The sequence below is a fragment of the Panthera tigris genome, chromosome B3, assembly GCF_018350195.1.
Source record: "Panthera tigris isolate Pti1 chromosome B3, P.tigris_Pti1_mat1.1, whole genome shotgun sequence".
NCBI classification, from domain to species: domain Eukaryota; kingdom Metazoa; phylum Chordata; class Mammalia; order Carnivora; family Felidae; genus Panthera; species Panthera tigris.
Genome location: NC_056665.1, coordinates 119,200,131 through 119,220,010, shown reverse-complemented (window position 1 = coordinate 119,220,010; position 19,880 = coordinate 119,200,131). Strand labels below are relative to the sequence as shown.

Sequence of the window (19,880 nt, the reverse complement as noted above, 5' to 3'; positions counted from 1 at the left end):
TACAACATCATCCATTTACTCCTCACTGCAACCTTTGCTAGGTGAGTTTTGTTACTGTCACTTTATAGATGAGGAAATGGAAGCTCAGATAGGTTAAATGAGTTGCTTAAGGTCACATGGCTTCTAAGAGAAGAACTTGAATTTGTATGAGGGTCCGTCGATACTAAAAATGAGGAATCATTCTCGTATGGCTTAGTAAAATTCACCTCAGTTTTGGTATTTCTAAACTGTATGTGAAGCAACTATATGGTCTCTTTGTAGCTGACAACCTGTTGATTTTACGGTCCCACCAGTAAGACAGGCTGTAGACACCACTATTACCAAAAATACCTGAAACTCGCACAGTCAGCAGGACAAAATACTTAACAAAAAAGCCTACCGTAACATAAAATACCGAATAGAAAACCTAGTTTGAAAGTTTCAGTCAGTCCAACTCAGAATTTAATACTTGGTTTGCTCAATCAACAACTGGAATTCTTTCACAAAGGAAGTAAATCCAACCAGAAAATTTAAGACCTTTGTCTCTGTCAATAAACTTCTGAATTAATCACTGATATCTGACTCAAATATAACTTCTCAAAAATTATGAGAATCCAAGTCAGTGTCAACCAACAGAGAGTAACTGATGGCTTCTGATCCCTGTAATCAATTACAATGTATTTTGAATATGCCAACTTAACCCTAAATAAATGATTTCTAAATAGAAAAAATTTCTGCATCTCATCAAGCAGAGCTGAATCACTGAAATGAGATTTTTCACAGTTTAAAAGGTCTGAAACATTAAAGATATGAGGAACTCTCCCCAATATCAGATTATTATTAAGACACCAGACACCACAAAAGATTTTAAATCAACTTGATAGGATTAAAATAAAAAATTTAAGACACATACCAAGCAGCTTTCGGAGATAAGGAGAACTATGTAAATAAAACAACAGTAAAATGCTAGCACATAAGTGGAATCCAAGTTTGGTCCCCTGTATTCCAAGGACATCTCTTAATAAACTTAAAATATTTGTGTTATCAAGGTATTTTCTACCAACACGAAATTTCTCCAAGATATTCTTGGGTGTTCTATTCTGAGTCCAGTGATAATGCAAATTCAAGAATGTAATAGTCCTTTAGACTAGCAAAATCAAATACCAACTGACAGTCTCTATTACTTTCTTTTGGGGGCCTCATCGTTTTTTCATTAATCTTCTTTCATTGAAGTTATTTGTTAGACCAACTTCCGAAAGTAGCCAACATTCTATGTTTATCCCCTAAGGTCATGTTAATCTGTATCTTCTACAGATTGTTTCCTCTTTCCTTATCCCCTTTGGTATAAGATCATAGACACAAAGCCATGGCTGCAAGGCAAAAATATGGCAGGTTTATGGTGATTCACAGGTGATTACCACTTCCTATTTCATTGGCATTCTGAATACTGTTAGAACATAAAATGGTTAAGAAAACTAAAGTAAGACATTCTCTGTAAGAACATATATATCTCCATTGTCTTCTGAACTAGAGAACACATTCTGGAAATACTGTCTTTGATAAGAACAGGCATTTGGTAGATTCAAGTGAGTCTCTGTACACACAATAATTCTATTGGCTATCTTGTGATGGAGCTTCACTCAACGTCATAAACGCAGCTGAGAAAGATCAGTACATAGAAGTATACTGTCAGCCAATAAGCAACCAAAGTAAGTTGTTAAATACTACAAACAGTAGGTGTTATTTAATGAAACAAACTACACGTTCAATATTGACTTGTTAAAAGCCTCTTACATGTAAACATTCAGAATTTCAGAGAAGATAAAAAGAACAGAAAGTTGTGAGGATTCCCATTAAGTTGGTCTTCAGTACTGTAATTTCACGTTCTTGACACCCAAAGCAGTACTATTCGAATGCTAATAAATATCATCTCTGGTCACACGGTATTTAACGTAGGTCAAAAAACTAAAAGGTTTTTGTCTGTAGCCCAAAAGTGAGTATTTCAAAATATTCAAGCCTTTTGTGAACACATTTAGAACTTGCAGAGTTGGATTACAAAGTGGACACGGTGTTTGAGGAGGAAGGCTCTTCTCTAGGTCTTCTCTCATGCTAGAAAATGATATTTTTTTGCTTTGCAGAATAGAAGAGGGAAAAGAATGTTTTTCTCTTTTTAAATTGGAATGATATTTGGGTTTTAGCACCATATATTTCTAGGTTCCACCTGGTACTATCCACAAGAGGGGAAATTCTGTGCAGAAGGCCATGCTTTCCAATCATGAGCAATCTGGCAAGAACCTGAAAACTTGAAGGGCTTAAAGGCTGCCTGCCAGAGGGCTGCGCATCTCCATACTCCTTCCCTGAAATCTTGATGCAAACATCAGTTAATTCAAGTTCAGCAATAAGGCAACAAGTTCCTGAGTTCTATGGAGTACATCAGTTTTGTCCACCAGGAGTCAAAGCCAGATGAGGGAAAAATCAAAACATAACGGGGCATGAGGCAACAGCAAGAGGATCAAAGTAATAATAATGATAAAAAACAATAAAACATCGTGCTACAGAACTGATGTGCTCCAGGGAACTGATGAATATTTGCAGTTGTCTCTACTAGTCTTCAAGACGCAAAGATAAAGAAAGCTATAAAACAAAGATTACGGAGACTTCCTTGTGTTTACAATATGTGCTATGTATTATATTGAGCTACATAATATTCTATAGGAAAGAGGTTTTGGGATGTTCGGCTAGCACGTAATTAGAACACACCATATTAAAAAAGCAAAAAAAATAAAATTAAGAAAACGAGAGAAAGGGGCCCATGCTGTGTAGCCCATGAATCTCATCGGCTTTATCGTGAAAGTTTATTGTTTTTAATCCTAGTACAATCAGCTACCAGTTACATACAGTAAAAAACAAAAACAGCCACAAAGCAATGATGATAGAGATAGTCTGTGACATTGTACAGTGGAGGAAATATTTTCTGTTGGAATCTTCCAGCAGACCCCCACCTGGCTTCAGCAGTTAAGCTATCACTCCCTCCCTCCCCAAAATCGTTAAAAAGAAAAATTAATGTCTTGCTTGGGTACAGCAAGATTCTAATACCTCTTGGGGACACTGGAGAACTTTAAAAAACTAAAGTGGTAGAAACAAAACAAAAACTGAAACGTGGAAGGCAAGGTGACACACAACGAAGCTCCATGAGGCCGTGGCTTCAGATCACCTCAAAGCGAACCACCTGGAAAGAAAAGAAAAGGCTGTCATGCCAGGAGATAGCAGGTAGAAAAGTTCAGTAGACTTTAGCATCTCAACACTCTACTCCTCAAATCTACAGAATCCAAGCTTTTCTCAAGTCTTACGTTAAGTGAGCTGAGTTGTAGAAAACTGCTCCATTTTCCAGTACCTTGCACTGTAAGTGTTGGCAACTAGCACATACTTAAGAACCAAAAAATAATACGAGAAGCATTTTTAGCAAAGCATGCTGTCTCCTTTATCTCAAACCCTTCAAAACAACCACACAGTAGAGGCTATTCATATGAGTGTGCAATCTTACCTTAGAGGAACAATGACTCCGTTCAAAAACTAAGTCTCATATATATTTGGTTCGATTGAGGGCTTTTTCAGCCAGGTGACCACTTTCATCTGTGATCTTCTCCCAATCAGTCTGTCCGACCACAAAACCTATGGCCCTTTTCCTATCCGCGTCCTTCTTTTCTTCCAGGTCTGCCCATCTCACCTAAAAAGAACACAGCATTAGGCTGGGCTTTAGGAAAAATAAATAAGCAAAGGGCCTCTTCCCTCTCTGGATAGTCTAAGGGGTAGGTAACTAATTTGAAACTAAGAATTAAAAAACATTGGAGATGAACTGGGGAGAAGTGGAGAAAGCCACATGTCTTAAGCTACAGAAAGGAAACTCTCTAGTCAGTCACCAAGTCCTAACCCTTCCAGCCCCTGGAAAGTTCAGCTCTCAGCTCAGTCCTGGCCCCTCCATTATCCTCTGTGGCTCCTTTCTGGTTCACTGACCTCATTTCTTCCTCTGCTTAGTCTTCCTACCTTACATGCTCACTCTCTCCAATCCATCCTGCCAGAATGATCCCCAAATACACACAGTCATGACTCTCACCGGCTTTAAATCTGTCCCCTGCCTGTAGAATAAAATCCAAGCAATAGGTCCCTCTGGATCTGGCCCTGTCTACTCTCCAGTGGCATTTCTGGGCAGTGCCTACAGCTTTTGTATAAGTAGTACACAATTATTTCTGGCTCTCAGAGCACAATGGGCCACTTCCCATCTCTGTAACCTTGCATATTCTAGCCTCCCTTCCTGAAACGTCTTTGCCCTAACCCTGTCCATCTGGCATGAGTCTAGTCATCAATCCTTGCTTTGTCTCTCTTGTTCTTTGCCAATCAAATAATTAACCATTGCTTCCTTAGAGCTACTTCTGGGTTTTGACACGTTTACTTTTGAACTTCCACACTATTTTGCAATGATCTACTTATAGACCTGCATTCCCTAATAGACTATGAATACCCTAGGTCAACTGAGTTTTATTTGTCTCTACACAATAAATATTTCTTGAAATTTAATCTTAGAAAACAGGGAGAGAGTATTATCATTTTCATCCATGAGATAAAGAGATGAAGAGATGGACTCAACTGATATCATTTGGATATCAGTTATAATATTATAACTGTGGAAAAATTATAACTAAATGCATAGATCAGGGATATTTCCCACTGGCAGGTATTCTGACATTTAAAAATGTAAGGAGATACATTTTAAATTTTAATAATATATCAAATATAGATTCTTATATTAACAATTAAAAGAACAAGCAGATATATCACATTCTGCAAAAGTTGAAACACCTGAGAAACTATGAAACTGTGGACATAACACCAAAGTCTGCAGAGACTGTATTTTCAATATAGCTTGTGATTTATTCTCTGTGACAAGGAATGGGAACCAGAGCATGCATACTTCATGTTCTTCACACTGGACATGGAAATGCATCAGGGCTCTTAGAGGCACACTGACCTTCCGTATTACCATTTACCGGACTGGTAATGAATCCAAACAGCAACCACTTGGCCAAAGAGAGGATATGTAGTAATAGCAGTGGGGAAAAACTGATACCACCCAACTCTTTTTAAAATAGATTTAGTGCGTGGAAAACCTAAATTTCCTTCATGGATTTTAGTAAAAAAGAAAAAAAAAAAAGCCTACTTAATGTGGGCTTTATATACAGACATCTCTGGACTTTCTACTATGTATTTATGCTGATTATATTTATTTTGAGGGACTCATACACTCTCTCAGTTGCCCTTGGGATCAGGGGGATACATTTAGCAAAAGATGACTATGGCTGAGGAGGATGAAGGATGGACAGACGGACAGACTGGCCAGTGAACAAAGAAATGTTGTAACCAGTCCATAGTACATCCTTGACACAGAGTTAAACACACTGGTCGGTGCCACCCTGAACAAACTAAGAGCTAATTTTTAAGCCTGCAGTATAAATTCTAAGTCTTTAAAACTCAGATAAAATAAAGAACACAGGATTAAAAGAAAAAGTATGTAATTATTTCTTAGATAAGCAATATGTTTTGGCACAAATGCCCACAATTTTAAGTTGAAATGAAAATGTTTTATTCATATCACTAATGTATACTGGTGCTGTATTATTTATTTACATGGTAGACTCCTCCACTGGAGGTCCGCTCCTTAAGAGGTCTCATCCACAGGCCTGACAGACATTCAACACTGTAGAATGAGTGAATGATTACCAAAACACTAAATATATAAGAAGCAGAATAATGACTTTCAATTAGAAATGGTTTCTTAAATGTCAGTGTCCGTCCTAATCTTCCTAGAGGTACTTTTACTGAGATTTATAATCTTTTTTACCACTTATCTTAGCCATTAAAAAAATGTTATAATACAGAAAAATCTTGACTAACACTCAAAGGTTTGAGGTACATATATTTTATCCACGGTCACTAAAAATATCTATAAAATGTAAATGTCCAGCAAATAAGGGATCTGTTCACCTTCTACAGATATCGAAGAAACACAAAGTCACCTTGACCTGCCATTTTATGCCCAATTAAGCAAGCAAAATTTTTAAAAAATTGTATTTAAAAAACCTAGCCATTTTGGTAAAATTCTAGTATGATCAACTCTACATAACTACTTGTTACAGTGGACATTAATCCTAGGAACATATCTGGTATTTGTAAAAAGCTGAATTAAAGGAATCAAGAGACCCCCGCAAATGAATAAATTATGAATTCTGCATTTGTTGCTACCCAAAGGATCTCCTTGTAGTCTGATTTTTGTGAGTGGTTTGAGAGTTAAAAACTATTTGAAATGAGGATGTGAGGCAGGGGAGGAGAGACAATGATAAGCTGCTTAAAGAACTGGGATGTGGGGGTTAAGAAGATGGCAGCAAAGTAGGAGGACTCTAGGCTCACCTCGGCTCATGAACACAACTAGATAACTAGCAAATCATCCTAAATACCTAGATATTGATCTGAAGACTGGCAGAACCAACTGCAACAATTAAAGGTAGAGAGGAGGCCACATCAAAGAAGGCAGAAAGTGCAGAGACAACAGTTTGGGAGAGAAATGGATGGTGGCCACTATGGTAGGCAGGGAGCAGTGGTGGGAGAGAAGGGCGAGAGACATACTAACACACTGGGGATCATCCAGGGAAAACAAATTCCCACAGTAAGAGAGCAAGAGGGGCCAAATTTCATGATTTATGGCAACCAACGTGGAGTTTTAAAGGTCGGCAGGCTTGGCTGGAAGAGAACCCTTAGGGCACTGCCTTGCTCTTAAAGAGAAGGCAGGCAAACATACAGCATGGAAATAGCGATCTGAAGAGCACTGGGGAGGTTACTCGCTCATCTCAGAGTATGTCCCAGAAAGACAGAGTTCACTGAGAGACCCCTCTGGGAACAAAGAAACTGGCCGGCACCATTTCTCAACCCTGCCCCTCAGCATAAGCATAGGACTGCCCGTGGGAACCAGTGTAAAGTGCCAACACTTACTACCTAACTTGCTTAAACCAAGCCCCACCTCCCTGTGCTCTGGTAGAACTGCCTCTCCCACTCACACTTGCCTCAGTCCCAGCATGGTAGGCTCCCTCCTCCAGAAGACCAGCCCAAACCCTTGCTCACACTGTATCTCCCCATGTAGGAACTTTTCGGAGCCTTGGTTCTGGCAGTGATGGTGACAGGTCTCATTTCACAGACAGACCAGAGCACATATAGTTAAAATGCACCACATTATATAGTTAAAACACACCACATTTAGGCTAGGGACCAAACATTGCCCACAACAGACAAAGAAAGCCTCTGCAGATGACTGGCCTGAAGGATAAAATGGCCAGGACAAAAAAGCAGAAGATATGCAAAACACACTGGACACACTCCCAGAAGCACCAGGCCCTAGGGAACAGAGGATACCACAAAGCAGAGCACTACAGGACCTCTTCTTCATAAGGTCATTACCCTTAAGAATAAGAGATATAGTTGACATTCCTAAACACAGAAGTAAGCACAGAGACTTAGACAAAATGAGAAGACAGAAACTTACCGCAAATGAAAGAACAGGACAAGGCCTTGGCCAGAGAGCTAAGTAAAACAAATATTAGTAACATGACTGATAGAACATTTAAAGTAATGATAATAAGGATACTTACTGGACTTGAGAAAAGAGTGGAACACATGAGTGAGACTCTTAACACAAAGATAAGGAATAACATAGCAAAGATATGAAATAAATGAAATGAGAAACACGGTTAATAGAATAAACAGCAGGCTGGAAGAAGCAGAAGAATGAATTAGCAATCTAGAAGACAGAGTAATGGAAAGTAACCAAGCTGAACAAAAGAGAGAAAAAGAATTATGCAAAATTAGAACAGACTTAGGGAACTCAGTGACTTCATCAAATGTAATTAACATTCATATTATAGGACTCCTACAAGAAGAGAGAGAAAAGGGAGCAGAAAACTTATCTGAAGAAATAATAGCTGAAGAATTTCCTAATCTGGGGAAGGAAGATATCCAGAACCAGGAAGCACATCAAAATCAACAAAAGCAGATCTACACCAAGACATATTGTAATTAAATTGGCAAAGTGTAGTGACAAAGTTTTAAAAGGAGCAAAACAAAAGAAGGTAGTAACTTACAAGGGAAAACTTGTAAGGTTAGCAGGAAATTTTTCAGCAGAAACTTTCTAAGCCAGAAGGGAATGGCATAATATATTCAAAGTGATGAAGGGGAAAAATCTGCAGCTGAGAATACTTTATTCAGCAAAGGCTATCATTCCAAAGAGGAGAGGCAGTTTCCCAGACAAACAAAAAACTAAAGGAGTTCATGATCACTAAATGAGGCCTGTAAGAAATGTTAAAGGGAACTCTGAGTGGAAAGGAGAAACCAGAAGTGACAGTATAAAGGTAGGAAAGACAAAAGCAGTAACAATGAATATTTCTGTAAAATATCAGTCAAGGAACTCACAAACTAAAAGGATGTAAAATATAACAACATATCCCAAAAATGTGGGGAGGAGAGGAGAAAAGAATGGGTTCAAACTTAAATAAGCATCAACTTAATATAGACTGCTATATTCAAAAGAGATGATATACAAACCTAATGGTAACCATATATCAACACCATTAATAAATATGCAAAGAATAGAGACAAAGAAATCCAAATATATCACTAAAGAAAATCAGCAAATCATAAAAGAGAGAAAGATAAGAAAGGATAAAAGAAAATCTCGAGACAAAACCACAAAACAAATAATAAAATGACAAATACATATTTATCAATAATTACTTTGGGGGTGCCTGGGTGGTTCAGTAGGTTAAGTGTCCAACTCAGGTCATGATCTCACAATTGTGAGATCGAGTCCCATGTTGGGGTCCATGCTGGGCATGAAGCCTGCTTAAAGATTCTCTCTCCTTCTCTTTCTGCCCCTCCCTCACTCACACATCCACACATTCTTCCTCTCTCTCAAAAAAATTGTTTTGAATTTAAATGCATTAAATGTTCCAATCAAAAGACATATGGTGACCAAATGGATAAAAAAACGAGACCCATCTATATGCTGCCTACGAGAGACTCATTGTAGACACTTGCAGATTGAAAGTGAGGGGATGTAGAAACATCTGTCATGCAAATGGATGTCCAAAGAAAGACCAAGTAGGGGCACCTGGATGGCTCAGTCAGTTAAGATCTGACTTTGGCTCAGGTCATGATCTTGCAATTCATGAGTTTGAGCCCCACACTGGGCTCTGTGCTGACAGCTCAGAGCCTGAACCCTGCTTCAGATTCCATGTCTCCCTCTCTCTCTGTGCCCCCTCCCCCCACGTTCACATTCTGTCTCTCTCTCTCAAAAATAAGTAAGCATTAAAAAAAAAAAAAAAGAAAGCACAAGTAGCAATACTTACATCAGACAAAATAGACTTAAAAAAGACTGTAACAAGAGACAAAAAATACTATATAATAATGAGAGGGACAATCCAATAAGAAGATATAACAATTGTAAATATTTATGCACACAACAAAGAAGAACCTAAATTCATAAAACAGTTAATAACAAATATAAAGGAACTAACTGATAATAATACAATAATAGTAAGGGACTTTAACAGCCTACTTATATCATTGGACAGATCATCCACAGAAAATCAACAAGAAAACAATGGCTTTGAATGACACACTGGAACAGGTGGATTTAACAGATATATTCAGAACATTCCATCCTAAAACAGCAGAATGCACATTCTTTTCAAGTACATATGGAATATTCTCCAGAATAGATCACATATTAGTCCACCAAACAAGCCTCAGGAAATTCAATTAGATCAAAGTCATATAATGCATCTTTTCTAACCACAACACTATGAAACTAAAAGCCAACCACAAGAAAAAAAACTGGAAAGAGCACAAATATATGGAGGTTAAATGACACGCTACTAAATAGCGAATGGGTCAAGCAGGACAAAAAAGAAGAAATAAAAAGGAAATGGAAACAAATGAAAATGAAAACACAATGGTCCAAAAACTCTGGGATGCAGCAAAAGTGGTTCTAAGAGGGAAGTATATAGCAATACAGGCCTACCTCAAGAAGCAAGAAAAATCTCAAATAAACAACCTAATCTTACACCTAAAGGAGCTAGAAAAAGAACAACAAACAAAACCTAAAATCAGGAGAAGAAAATAAATGATAAAGATTAGAGCAGAAATAAATGATATAGAAACAGATCAATGAAAGCACGAGCTGGTTCTCTGGAAAAAAGTCAATAAATTATATTGATAAACCTCTAGCCAGACTTATTAAAAAAAAGGGAGAGAGGACTCAAATAAGTAAAATCACAAATGAGAGAAAAGAAATAACAACCAACACCACAGAAATACAAACAATTATAAGTGGATATTATGAAAAACTGTATGCCAACAAATTGGACAACCTAGAAGTGGATAAATTCTTAGAAAGATATAAACTACCAAAACTGAAACAGGAAAAAACAGAAAATTTGAACAGATTGATAACCAGCAAAGAAATTGAATCAGTAATCAAAAAATGTCCAACGAACAAAAGTCCAGGACCAGATGGCTTCACAGACAAATTCATTTAAAGAGTTAATACCTATTCTTCTCAAACTATTCCAAAAAATAGAAAAGAAAGGAAATTTTCTAAATTCATTCAGTGAGGCCAGCATTACCCCAATACCAAAACCAGATAAAGACACCATTAAAAAAAAGAACTACAGTGAAGAAATGGGCAGAAAACATGAATAGACATCTCTCTAAAGAAGACATCTGGATGGCCAACAGGCACATGAAAAGATGCTCAACGTCGCTCCTCACCAGGGAAATACAAATCAAAACCACACTCAGATATCACCTCACGCCAGTCAGAGTGGCCAAAATGAACAAATCAGGAGACTGTAGATGCTGGAGAGGATGTGGAGAAACGGGAACCCTCTTGCACTGTTGGTGGGAATGCAAACTGGTACAGCCACTCTGGAAAACAGTGTGGAGGTTCCTCAAAAAATTAAAAATAGACCTACCCTATGACCCAGCAATAGCACTGCTAGGAATTTACCCAAGGGATACAGGAGTACTGATGCATAGGGGCACTTGTACCCCAATGTTTATAGCAGCACTCTCAACAATAGCCAAATTATGGAAAGAGCCTAAATGTCCATCAACTGATGAATGGATAAAGAAATTGTGGTTTATATACACAATGGAGTACTACGTGCCAATGAGAAAGAATGAAATATGGCCCTTTGTAGCAACGTGGATGGAACTGGAGAGTGTGATGCTAAGTGAAATAAGCCATACAGAGAAAGAAAGATACCATATGTTTTCACTCTTATGTGGATCCTGAGAAACTTAACAGAAACCCATGGGGGAGGGGAAGGAAAAAAAAAAAAGAGGTTAGAGTGGGAGAGAGCCAAAGCATAAGAGACTCTTAAAAACTGAGAACAAACTGAGGGTTGATGGGGGGGGTGGGAGGGAGGGGAGGGTGGGTGATGGGTATTGAGGAGGGCACCTTTTGGGATGAGCACTGGGTGTTGTATGGAAACCAATGTGACAATAAATTTCATATATTGAAAAAAAAAATAAAGAACTACAGGCCAATATCCCTGATGAACACAGATGCAAAAATCCTCAACAAAATACTAGCAAACCAAATCCAACAATACATTAAAAAATGCATTCACCAAGATCAAGTAGGATTTATTACTGGGTTGTCAGGGTGGTTCAATATTCACAAATCAATCGATGTCACATCAATAAGTGAAAGGATAAGAGCCATATGATCATTTCAACTGATACAGAAAAAGCATTTGACAAGGCACAACATCCACTTGTGATAAAAACACTCAACAAAGTAACTTTAGAGGGAACACACCTCAACATAATAAAGGCTATACATGAAGAACCCACAGCTAACATCATCCTTAATGGGGAAAAACAGAGTTTTTCCTCTAAGGTCAGTAACACTCTCACCACTTTTATTCAACATAGTACTGGAAGTCCTAGCCACAGCAATCAAACAACAAAAAGAAATACAGGGCATCCAAATCAGTAAGGAAGCAGTAAAACTTTCACTATTTGCAGACAACATGCTACTACCCAAAGTCAGAAAGACTCCCCCACGGACGCCTGGGTGGCTTAGACAGTTAAGTATCTGACTTCAGCTCAGGCCATAATCTCACAGTTTGTGGGTTCAAGCCTCGTGCTGGGTTCCATGCTGACAGTGAGGAGTCTGCTTGGGATTCTCTCTCTCTCCCTCCCTCTCTTTCTCTCTCTCTGCCCCTCCCTGACTCACGCATTCTCTCTCTCTCTCAAAATAAATAAAATAAACTTAAAAAGAAAAAAGAAAAGAAAGACTCCACCAAAAAACTGCTAAACTAATAAATGAAGTTAGTTAAAGTCTCAGGATATAAAACCAATGTACAGAAATCTGTTGCATTTCTCTAGACTAATAATAAAGGTGCAGAGAGAGAAATTAAGAAAACAATCCCATTTACAACTGCACCAAAAATAATAAGATACCTAGGAATAAGCCTAACCAAAGCAGTGAAAGACTTGTACTCTGAAAACAATAAAACACTGATGAAAGAAACTGAAGACAACACAAAGAAATGGAAAGACGTTCCATTCTCATCAGTTGGAAGAAAAAATATTGTTAAAATGTCTGTATTATCCAAAGTAACCTACACATCTAATGTAATCCCTATCAAAATACCAACAGCATTTTTCACAGAACTAGGACAAACAATTCTAAAATTTGTATGGAACTACAAAAGACTCCAAATAGCCAAAGCAATCTTGAAAAAGAAAACCAAAGCTGGAGACATCACAATCCTGGACTTCAAGTTATATTACAAGGCTGCAGTAATCAAAACAGTATGATAACAGCACAATAATAGACACAGATCAATGGGACAGGATAGAAAACCCAGAAATGAACCCACAACTATATGGTCAATTAATCTTCGACAGGGCAGGAAAGAATATCCAGTGGTAAAAAGACGGACTCTTCAATAAACGGTGTTGGGAAAACTGGACAGCAACACATAAAACAGAGAAACTGGACCACTTTCTTACATCACACACAAAAATAAATTCAAAATGGATTAAAGACCTAAATGTGAGACCTGAAACCATAAAAATCTTAGAAGAGAACACATGCAGTAACTGCTTTGACACAGGCCATAGGAACCTCTTTCTAGATAGGTCTCCTTCGGCCAGGGTAACAAAAGCAAAAATAAACTATTGGGACTACATCAAAATAAAAAAGCTTCTGCAAGCAAAGGAAACAATCAACCAAACTATAAGGCAATCTATGGAATTGGAGAAGATATTTGTGAACGACATATCCAGTAAAGGGTTAATATCCAAAATATATAAGAAACTTGACACCCAAAAAACGAATAATTCAATTAAAACATGGGCAGAAGATATGAACAGACATTTCTCAAAAGACATACAGATGGCCAACAGACATATGAAAAGATGCTCATCATCACTTACCATTGGGGAAATGCAAATCAAAACTACAAGGAGATATCGCTTCACACCTGGCAAAATGGCTAAAATCAGTAACACAAGAAACAACAGGTGTTGGCAAGGATGCAGAGAAAAAGGAACATCTGTACAGTTGGTGAGAATGTAAGCTGGTGCAGCCACTGTGGAAAACAGTATGGAGGTTCCTCAGAAACCTAAATTCTAAAAATAGAATTACCCTACAATCTAGCAATCATACTACTGGGTATTTACCCAAAGAATACAAGAACACTAATTCAAAGGGATACATGCACCCCTATGTTTATAGCAGCATTATTTACAGAAATTATGGAAGCAGCCCAAGTGTCCATCGATTTATGACTGGATAAAGAAGATGTGGTATATATATATATATATACACACAAACACACACAATGGAATATTATAAAAAAGAATGAAATCTTGCATTTGCAAAGACATGGATAGAGCTAACGAGTATAATGCTAAGCGAAATAAGTCAGTCAGAAAAAGACAAATACCATCTGATTTCACTCATGTGGTGAATTTAAGAAACAAAAGATGAAAGGGGAAAAAAAAGAGAGACAATCAAGAAACAGACTCTTAAGTACAGAGAAGAAACTGATGGTTACCAGAGGGGAGGGGGTGGGGGGGTATATTACAGGCGACGGGGATTAAGGAGTGCAATTGTCATGATGAGCACCAGATGTTGTATGAAAGTGTTGAATCACTATATTGTACACCTGAAACGAGTATTATACTGTATGTTAACTAACTGGAATTTAAATTAAAACTTAAAAAAGAACTAGGATGTGCACAGCTCACGTCACTTTGTCCACCCAGCTTATGAAGTAAACAACGTGGGATCACATACTCTGTAGAGTAATAGTTATTTGACGAAAAATAAACTAGAGAAAAATATTTCTCATTTGAGATTATGCATTGTTACTGTACTATACCAAATTATTATTCTCAAGGAAGAGCTATTTCTTTTCTTTTTTTTTTTACAGCCTGTGCATACGAGCAGGGGGAAGGGTAGAGACAGAGAGAGAGAGAGAGAGAATCTAGAGAGAGAGAGAGAATCGAGAGAGAGAGAGAGAGAGAGAGAGAGAGAGAATCTTAAGCAGGCTCCAAACCCAGCATGGAACTGACACAGGGTTCAATCTCACGACTGTGAGATCCTGACCTGAGCTGAAATCAAGAGATGGACCATGATTAACCGAATGAGACACCCAGGCGCCTGCAGCTGTTTCTGCTTCTGTTGCTCCAACCTTAAAACTGGAATAGGATGAATCCATGCAAGTAGTGCCCGGGTGGAGCTAGGCACATACAGAATGCCACTAATCTCCCTTTCCCTTCCTCACAAGCCACATACACAGAGGTGGGCCTAGGGACTGTATGAAGTATTTAAAAGAGCTTTTGAAAACTGAGGTGTTTCGTAATGTTATCCAATGTCATGATGTGTTACTGGCATTTTTATTTTCTTACAACAAATACTCTTTTAATATTAAACGTACTGAAGAAATTCATAAAAAAGAAATGCTGTGTAAAGATAAATGATACAGAACCTCATCTTCTTTTTTGTTTAGTAGAGAGAGAGAAGACAGAGAGAGAGAGAGAGTGCGGGGGTATGGGGTGGGGTGGGGGGGAGAGAATCTTAAGCAGGCTCCACACTTGGCATGGAGCCTGATGACATGGGGCTTGATCCCACGACCCTGGGATCATGACCTGAGCCAAAATGAAGAGTCAGATGCTCAACCAACTGAGCCATTCAGGCGCCCTGATACACAACCTCATCTTAATTAAGGAAATGCAAACTGAGATACCATTTTTGTTTCACTCATCAGATGTCAAAAGTTTAAAAGTTTGATAACAGCACCTTTGGTGCAAGTGTGGAAAAACAGGCATTTACTTACAGTGGGTATATAAATAGTTGTAACCTTTTTAGAAAACAACCTCACAGTATTTGTCAAAATGATAAATCACACTCTATAAGACTGCAGCTTTAGTGCTAAAAATCTACCCTAGGGATATACTTTCAAAACAATATGCATATGCACTATGACTTTCACCATAGTGTTTATATTAACAATAAAATGAAAAGAGCCTAAGTATCTACCAATAAAGGGCTGGATAAATACCTCAACAACCAAACAATGGATATTAGGCAGCTATTTGAAAAGAATGGTAGTTTGTACACACTTATATACAAAAATCAAGACAAATTAGCTAGAAAAGGCTTATCTGGATCACACATAATATGATATTTTTTGCTTCGTTATTTTGTTTTAAAAGGATATACATAAACGTCTATGTGGAAAGCCTTATGCAATATCCTGGTTTCATTTCTCTGCTCCTTTTCACAGCAAAACTTCAAGAAGTTGTCTACCTTTGCTGTTCTATATTTCATTTCCCATTCCTTCTTCAGTCAGCTCCAAACTGGCTTGTGCCCTTCAACTCTCTAAGAAAACCTGCCTGATTGTTGATCAATCATCAGCAATCTCCATGTTGCCAAATCCAATAGCCATTCCTCTGCTCCCAATTTACTTGTCTTCTCTGTATCATGTAACAATTGACTTACTCTTTACTTCTTGAAACATTTACCTCTACCTGAACTTCGAAATTCTGGAGTCCTGAGTTCTATTATCATTTCTAACTTAAATGGTCTCTCACTGAACTTCTCATGTTTTACTAACTGGACTTCCCCAGTTTTCTCTGACTCAGTAAATGGCACCACACACATGGAGTGCTCATGGCCAGAACCCCGAAGATTCACCTTTGAGTCCATCCACTCCGGGACACTCTAGATCTAATCCATTAAGATATTCCACAGATCGTCTTCCACACTTTACTCTGCACTTGGCTATTCTGCCCCAGACAAAACAGCACAAGCGGCCCCTTCAAACTCCTTTAAGGTTGACAACGTGCTAGCCACGTGAGATTCTGTTTTTCATTTTTTAAAATACCTATACATTTCTAATCTGGTAATTTGTAAGGTCTGACTCATTTTTTAAAAATTTGTAATATGATAGAATATAAACTAAGTCACTCTAAAAATAGCATTCATATTCTTATCTGCCTATAACTCTCCAAAACCAGATGCCTAACGGGGCTCTTCCCCTATTGGCAATTATTGACAAAGTCTCTTACCCTCTTCTTCCCAGGCTCAGAAGCACGAGTGTCATAATCATCAGGGAGCTGAAGATAATCCTCCATTCTGCTGGCAATTGCCTCCCAGTCACGTTTCCTTTTAGTACCAGTTCTCAAGCCATCCAACTTGTCTGAGGGACAAACACAGAGCCGCAGCATTAAGGGAGAGTGTGAATTTGCACACGACACACAACTAAAGGAAAAGAAGTCTGGAGCACTGTCAGAGGGCACATCCACATTTTTGAGGGCAGCATCACTTGCAGATCCAACTATCTTCTTGGCAGAGATAACACCAAGTTCTGTGCAATTTCCATCGTTTATTTGATGTTCATACTGGCAGGCATTACGTTACGATGTTGGTTTAAGTAACAAATACAGGCAGAGTAAGAAAAGTCACTGGTCTCCTGGCCTCCCTGCCCCCGCCCCCCCAAGTCACACTTCAGCTCTCATGTCCTGAAGGAAAATGCAAAGACGGGTTTTTCTAAAAACTCTTTCTTCTACTTTTTTTTTTTTCCCCTTTGACACAATATTAACACCACCCATTTGATCGGTAATCACATGTGATACTGTGTCACACGAAAAGCAGGTAGTACCAACAACTTAATGAGCCAAGCTAACGTTTAAAGAAGGTTTTAGATGAATGGTTCCTTGGGAACGGTTGTACGAGGATTTGCCGTAAGTTAACGTTTCTGAGTAAGATGATTGTACAGATCGCCCTTTTCTTTGTTTATATTATGAAATACTGTTGACCATTCCGAGGCTAAGAACTAGTCAGCCAAAGTGACCAGATCTCAATTTTCTTTCTGAATCCTCAATCTGAGAGGGCTGGGTTTCCTAAGGGGCCCAAACTGTAACCACTTAAATGAACGGAGATTGCAGATTCAGAAATTAGGAGATAGGAGTTTAGGTGTCTGCAAGAAGAACACGCGATGAAAATGTGTAGTGTTTTCCATTGGTTATCAATACTGATTTTGAATTCTGTATGTAGAATATCATGAGCTATATATATATTTAACTACATTGAAGCACTGAACTTTGGAATCATCTGCGGTTACAAACACACACTATTATTAAGCAAGTCAATAAAAGAAAACCTACAAAATGTCAGAAATACACAATAACCACACCTCATTAAACTCCAAAAAGGGTGCAGAGTGTATATAATAGAAGTCTTTTAGGCACCAAGTTGGAGAGAACTTGATATGAGAAGAAAAGCACAATGGAAGCCGTGGCGGGAGGGAGGGGGAGTTTATGCTTCAAATGTAAAAGATTCACACACAACTAACTGTACCATACCATACAGGCTTCAAAAACCAGTAAGATTTCACATACTTGGCAAAGCTTTTATTTCCTAAAACCCTCCCCCATAAAAGCAATATTACTGAAAAATCGGCAAGGCAAACTACAACACTGTACAAAACTCAATAAATTTTTATCATATTGCTTTAGAAAATTTTTTAACGTGGATGAGTTCAACAGAAACAGTTTCCTAATCTCCTCTGCAAATCACATGCTGTACCAAATGGCTCTATTTTCATGTATATGACAGGCCATGATATACAAATGCTTAAAGAAGTGACCCCTTGATCACACAGGGATGTAGATTATGGTATTATAAACCCAATGAAGTCTCACAAACAATAAAACTGTTCTAGTTCAACAGTCTACAGTATTACCAGAAGAGTAGGAAGCTCCAACAGACTTATTAAATAAACCTCAGAGGATTTCCAAACTTAAGATCAACTTTGACGTTAACATACTTCAAAGGAATAATTTCGTATCTGAACCCCTGGAATGGAGCATGGCCAGGCAGCACTGCAGAAGGGCAGTGTGAAAACTGTAAGAACTGTGCCTCATACACTGGGTATGTGACAGGAGTTACAGACCAGGAGTCCCATATGTGTAACATGGAAGATCAGAAGAACATGAACTACTAGTCTGAACACCCTTGTTCGTAATGTTTAATTTGTGCACACACGTTTAAAGCTTCCTTCTTGGGGCTGAAGAAAGGTTCATACCTCTTCCACATGGCATCCTGGAAACCCAAACACACAGACGTATGGCATAAGGTGAGGGAAGAGGAATTTGGGGTGTTAATTACAGCAGACGGCTGGTATCCCATACACTCATACTAAGGATTTTCAGAGGTTTCAATTTCAAAAATGAAGTTTTACGATGAAGATGGAGGTTTAAATACCCAACTTGGCAGGTCACAGAATTTTCCCACATCTTCAGAACAGTATATATTATTATAGCACAACAGAAAAATTTTGTAGACATACACGTATGCATTTTCTAAACATAAATGGTGTTTCTGAAAATCTGTTCATGGTAAACACACAAGGGTTATGTGCCTATATGAATAATAATTTCATTCCAACTGTGAAGAGATGATATTGCCTGACATGCAGGAGGCCAATACACAATAACTCATAAGCAGAGACAAATGACAGATGAGAAAAGTAAAAGTACTCGGTATGGAGAAACCTAAATTAGGGTAACAGTCTCAAACCTTCTTTCAGTTTCTCACAATTTGAGAAACCAAAATCACATCATTGGAATTTAAGGAGCTTCAGTGCTGAACCCCAGCATCCGATGTGGCATGTAACACCCACCCTTGCATTAGGGTGCCTGTGTCCCAGCTGAGAAGGAGCCAGTCAGGTGCAAGTGAAGTGGGCCACAGGCGGTCTTTAACAACTCCATGACACCGATGCCGGATGTATTTCAGGCCAGTTCTGAATCTTTCTAGAATTACACCACTTCCAATTTAACACTCAAACATTGGCTGAACTGCATACTGTACTTAATTAACACAGATCAAGAATCTGCAATGAGATTTAACCAGTTGCATGAAAGGTAAACGAGCACTTTCTCACTGGCAGACTCATTTGTAAATCAAAACGCCTCAGTTACACGGATTTATCACTTCTTGCTCAGTGTGTTACACTGATGAAGCTTAGTATGTTTCCATCCAGCATAGTCATGTTACCAAAAGGAATTTACGAATGTTGGTAAAGTACCTAGAAAAATAAATTGTACCCTGTAATCAAATCTATTAAATTTGTTAGGGTAAGGAAGGGCACTGTAAATAGGCTGATTCTCGGATGAAGAGCCTCATGTTTTAGAGAAGAATCTTCTTCTCATTTGGCTCCATGGACCAACCTCAAAGAAGCAAAAGCACTTTCAAGAATGCTCACACTCAATTTGCC

General features: G+C 38.3%; 1 protein-coding gene across 2 annotated transcripts in view; it reads right to left on the bottom strand.

Moving 5' to 3' along the window:
- Positions 1 to 2,815: 2,815 nt before the first annotated feature.
- Positions 2,816 to 19,880, bottom strand: part of YLPM1 (YLP motif containing 1) — a 74,980-nt gene continuing 57,915 nt past the window's right edge. Inside the window, exons 19-21 of one of the 2 annotated variants that reach the window (XM_042990131.1) lie at positions 16,672 to 16,802; positions 3,524 to 3,706; positions 2,816 to 3,208 (exon numbers count right to left, since the gene is read on the bottom strand). In XM_042990131.1, the coding sequence (XP_042846065.1) occupies positions 3,560 to 3,706; positions 16,672 to 16,802 (278 nt within the window). In that variant the 3' untranslated portion in view covers positions 2,816 to 3,208; positions 3,524 to 3,559. Of the gene's footprint in view, positions 3,209 to 3,523; positions 3,707 to 16,671; positions 16,803 to 19,880 lie in introns of those variants that run through there. The other variant, XM_042990133.1, reaches the window with a different exon arrangement.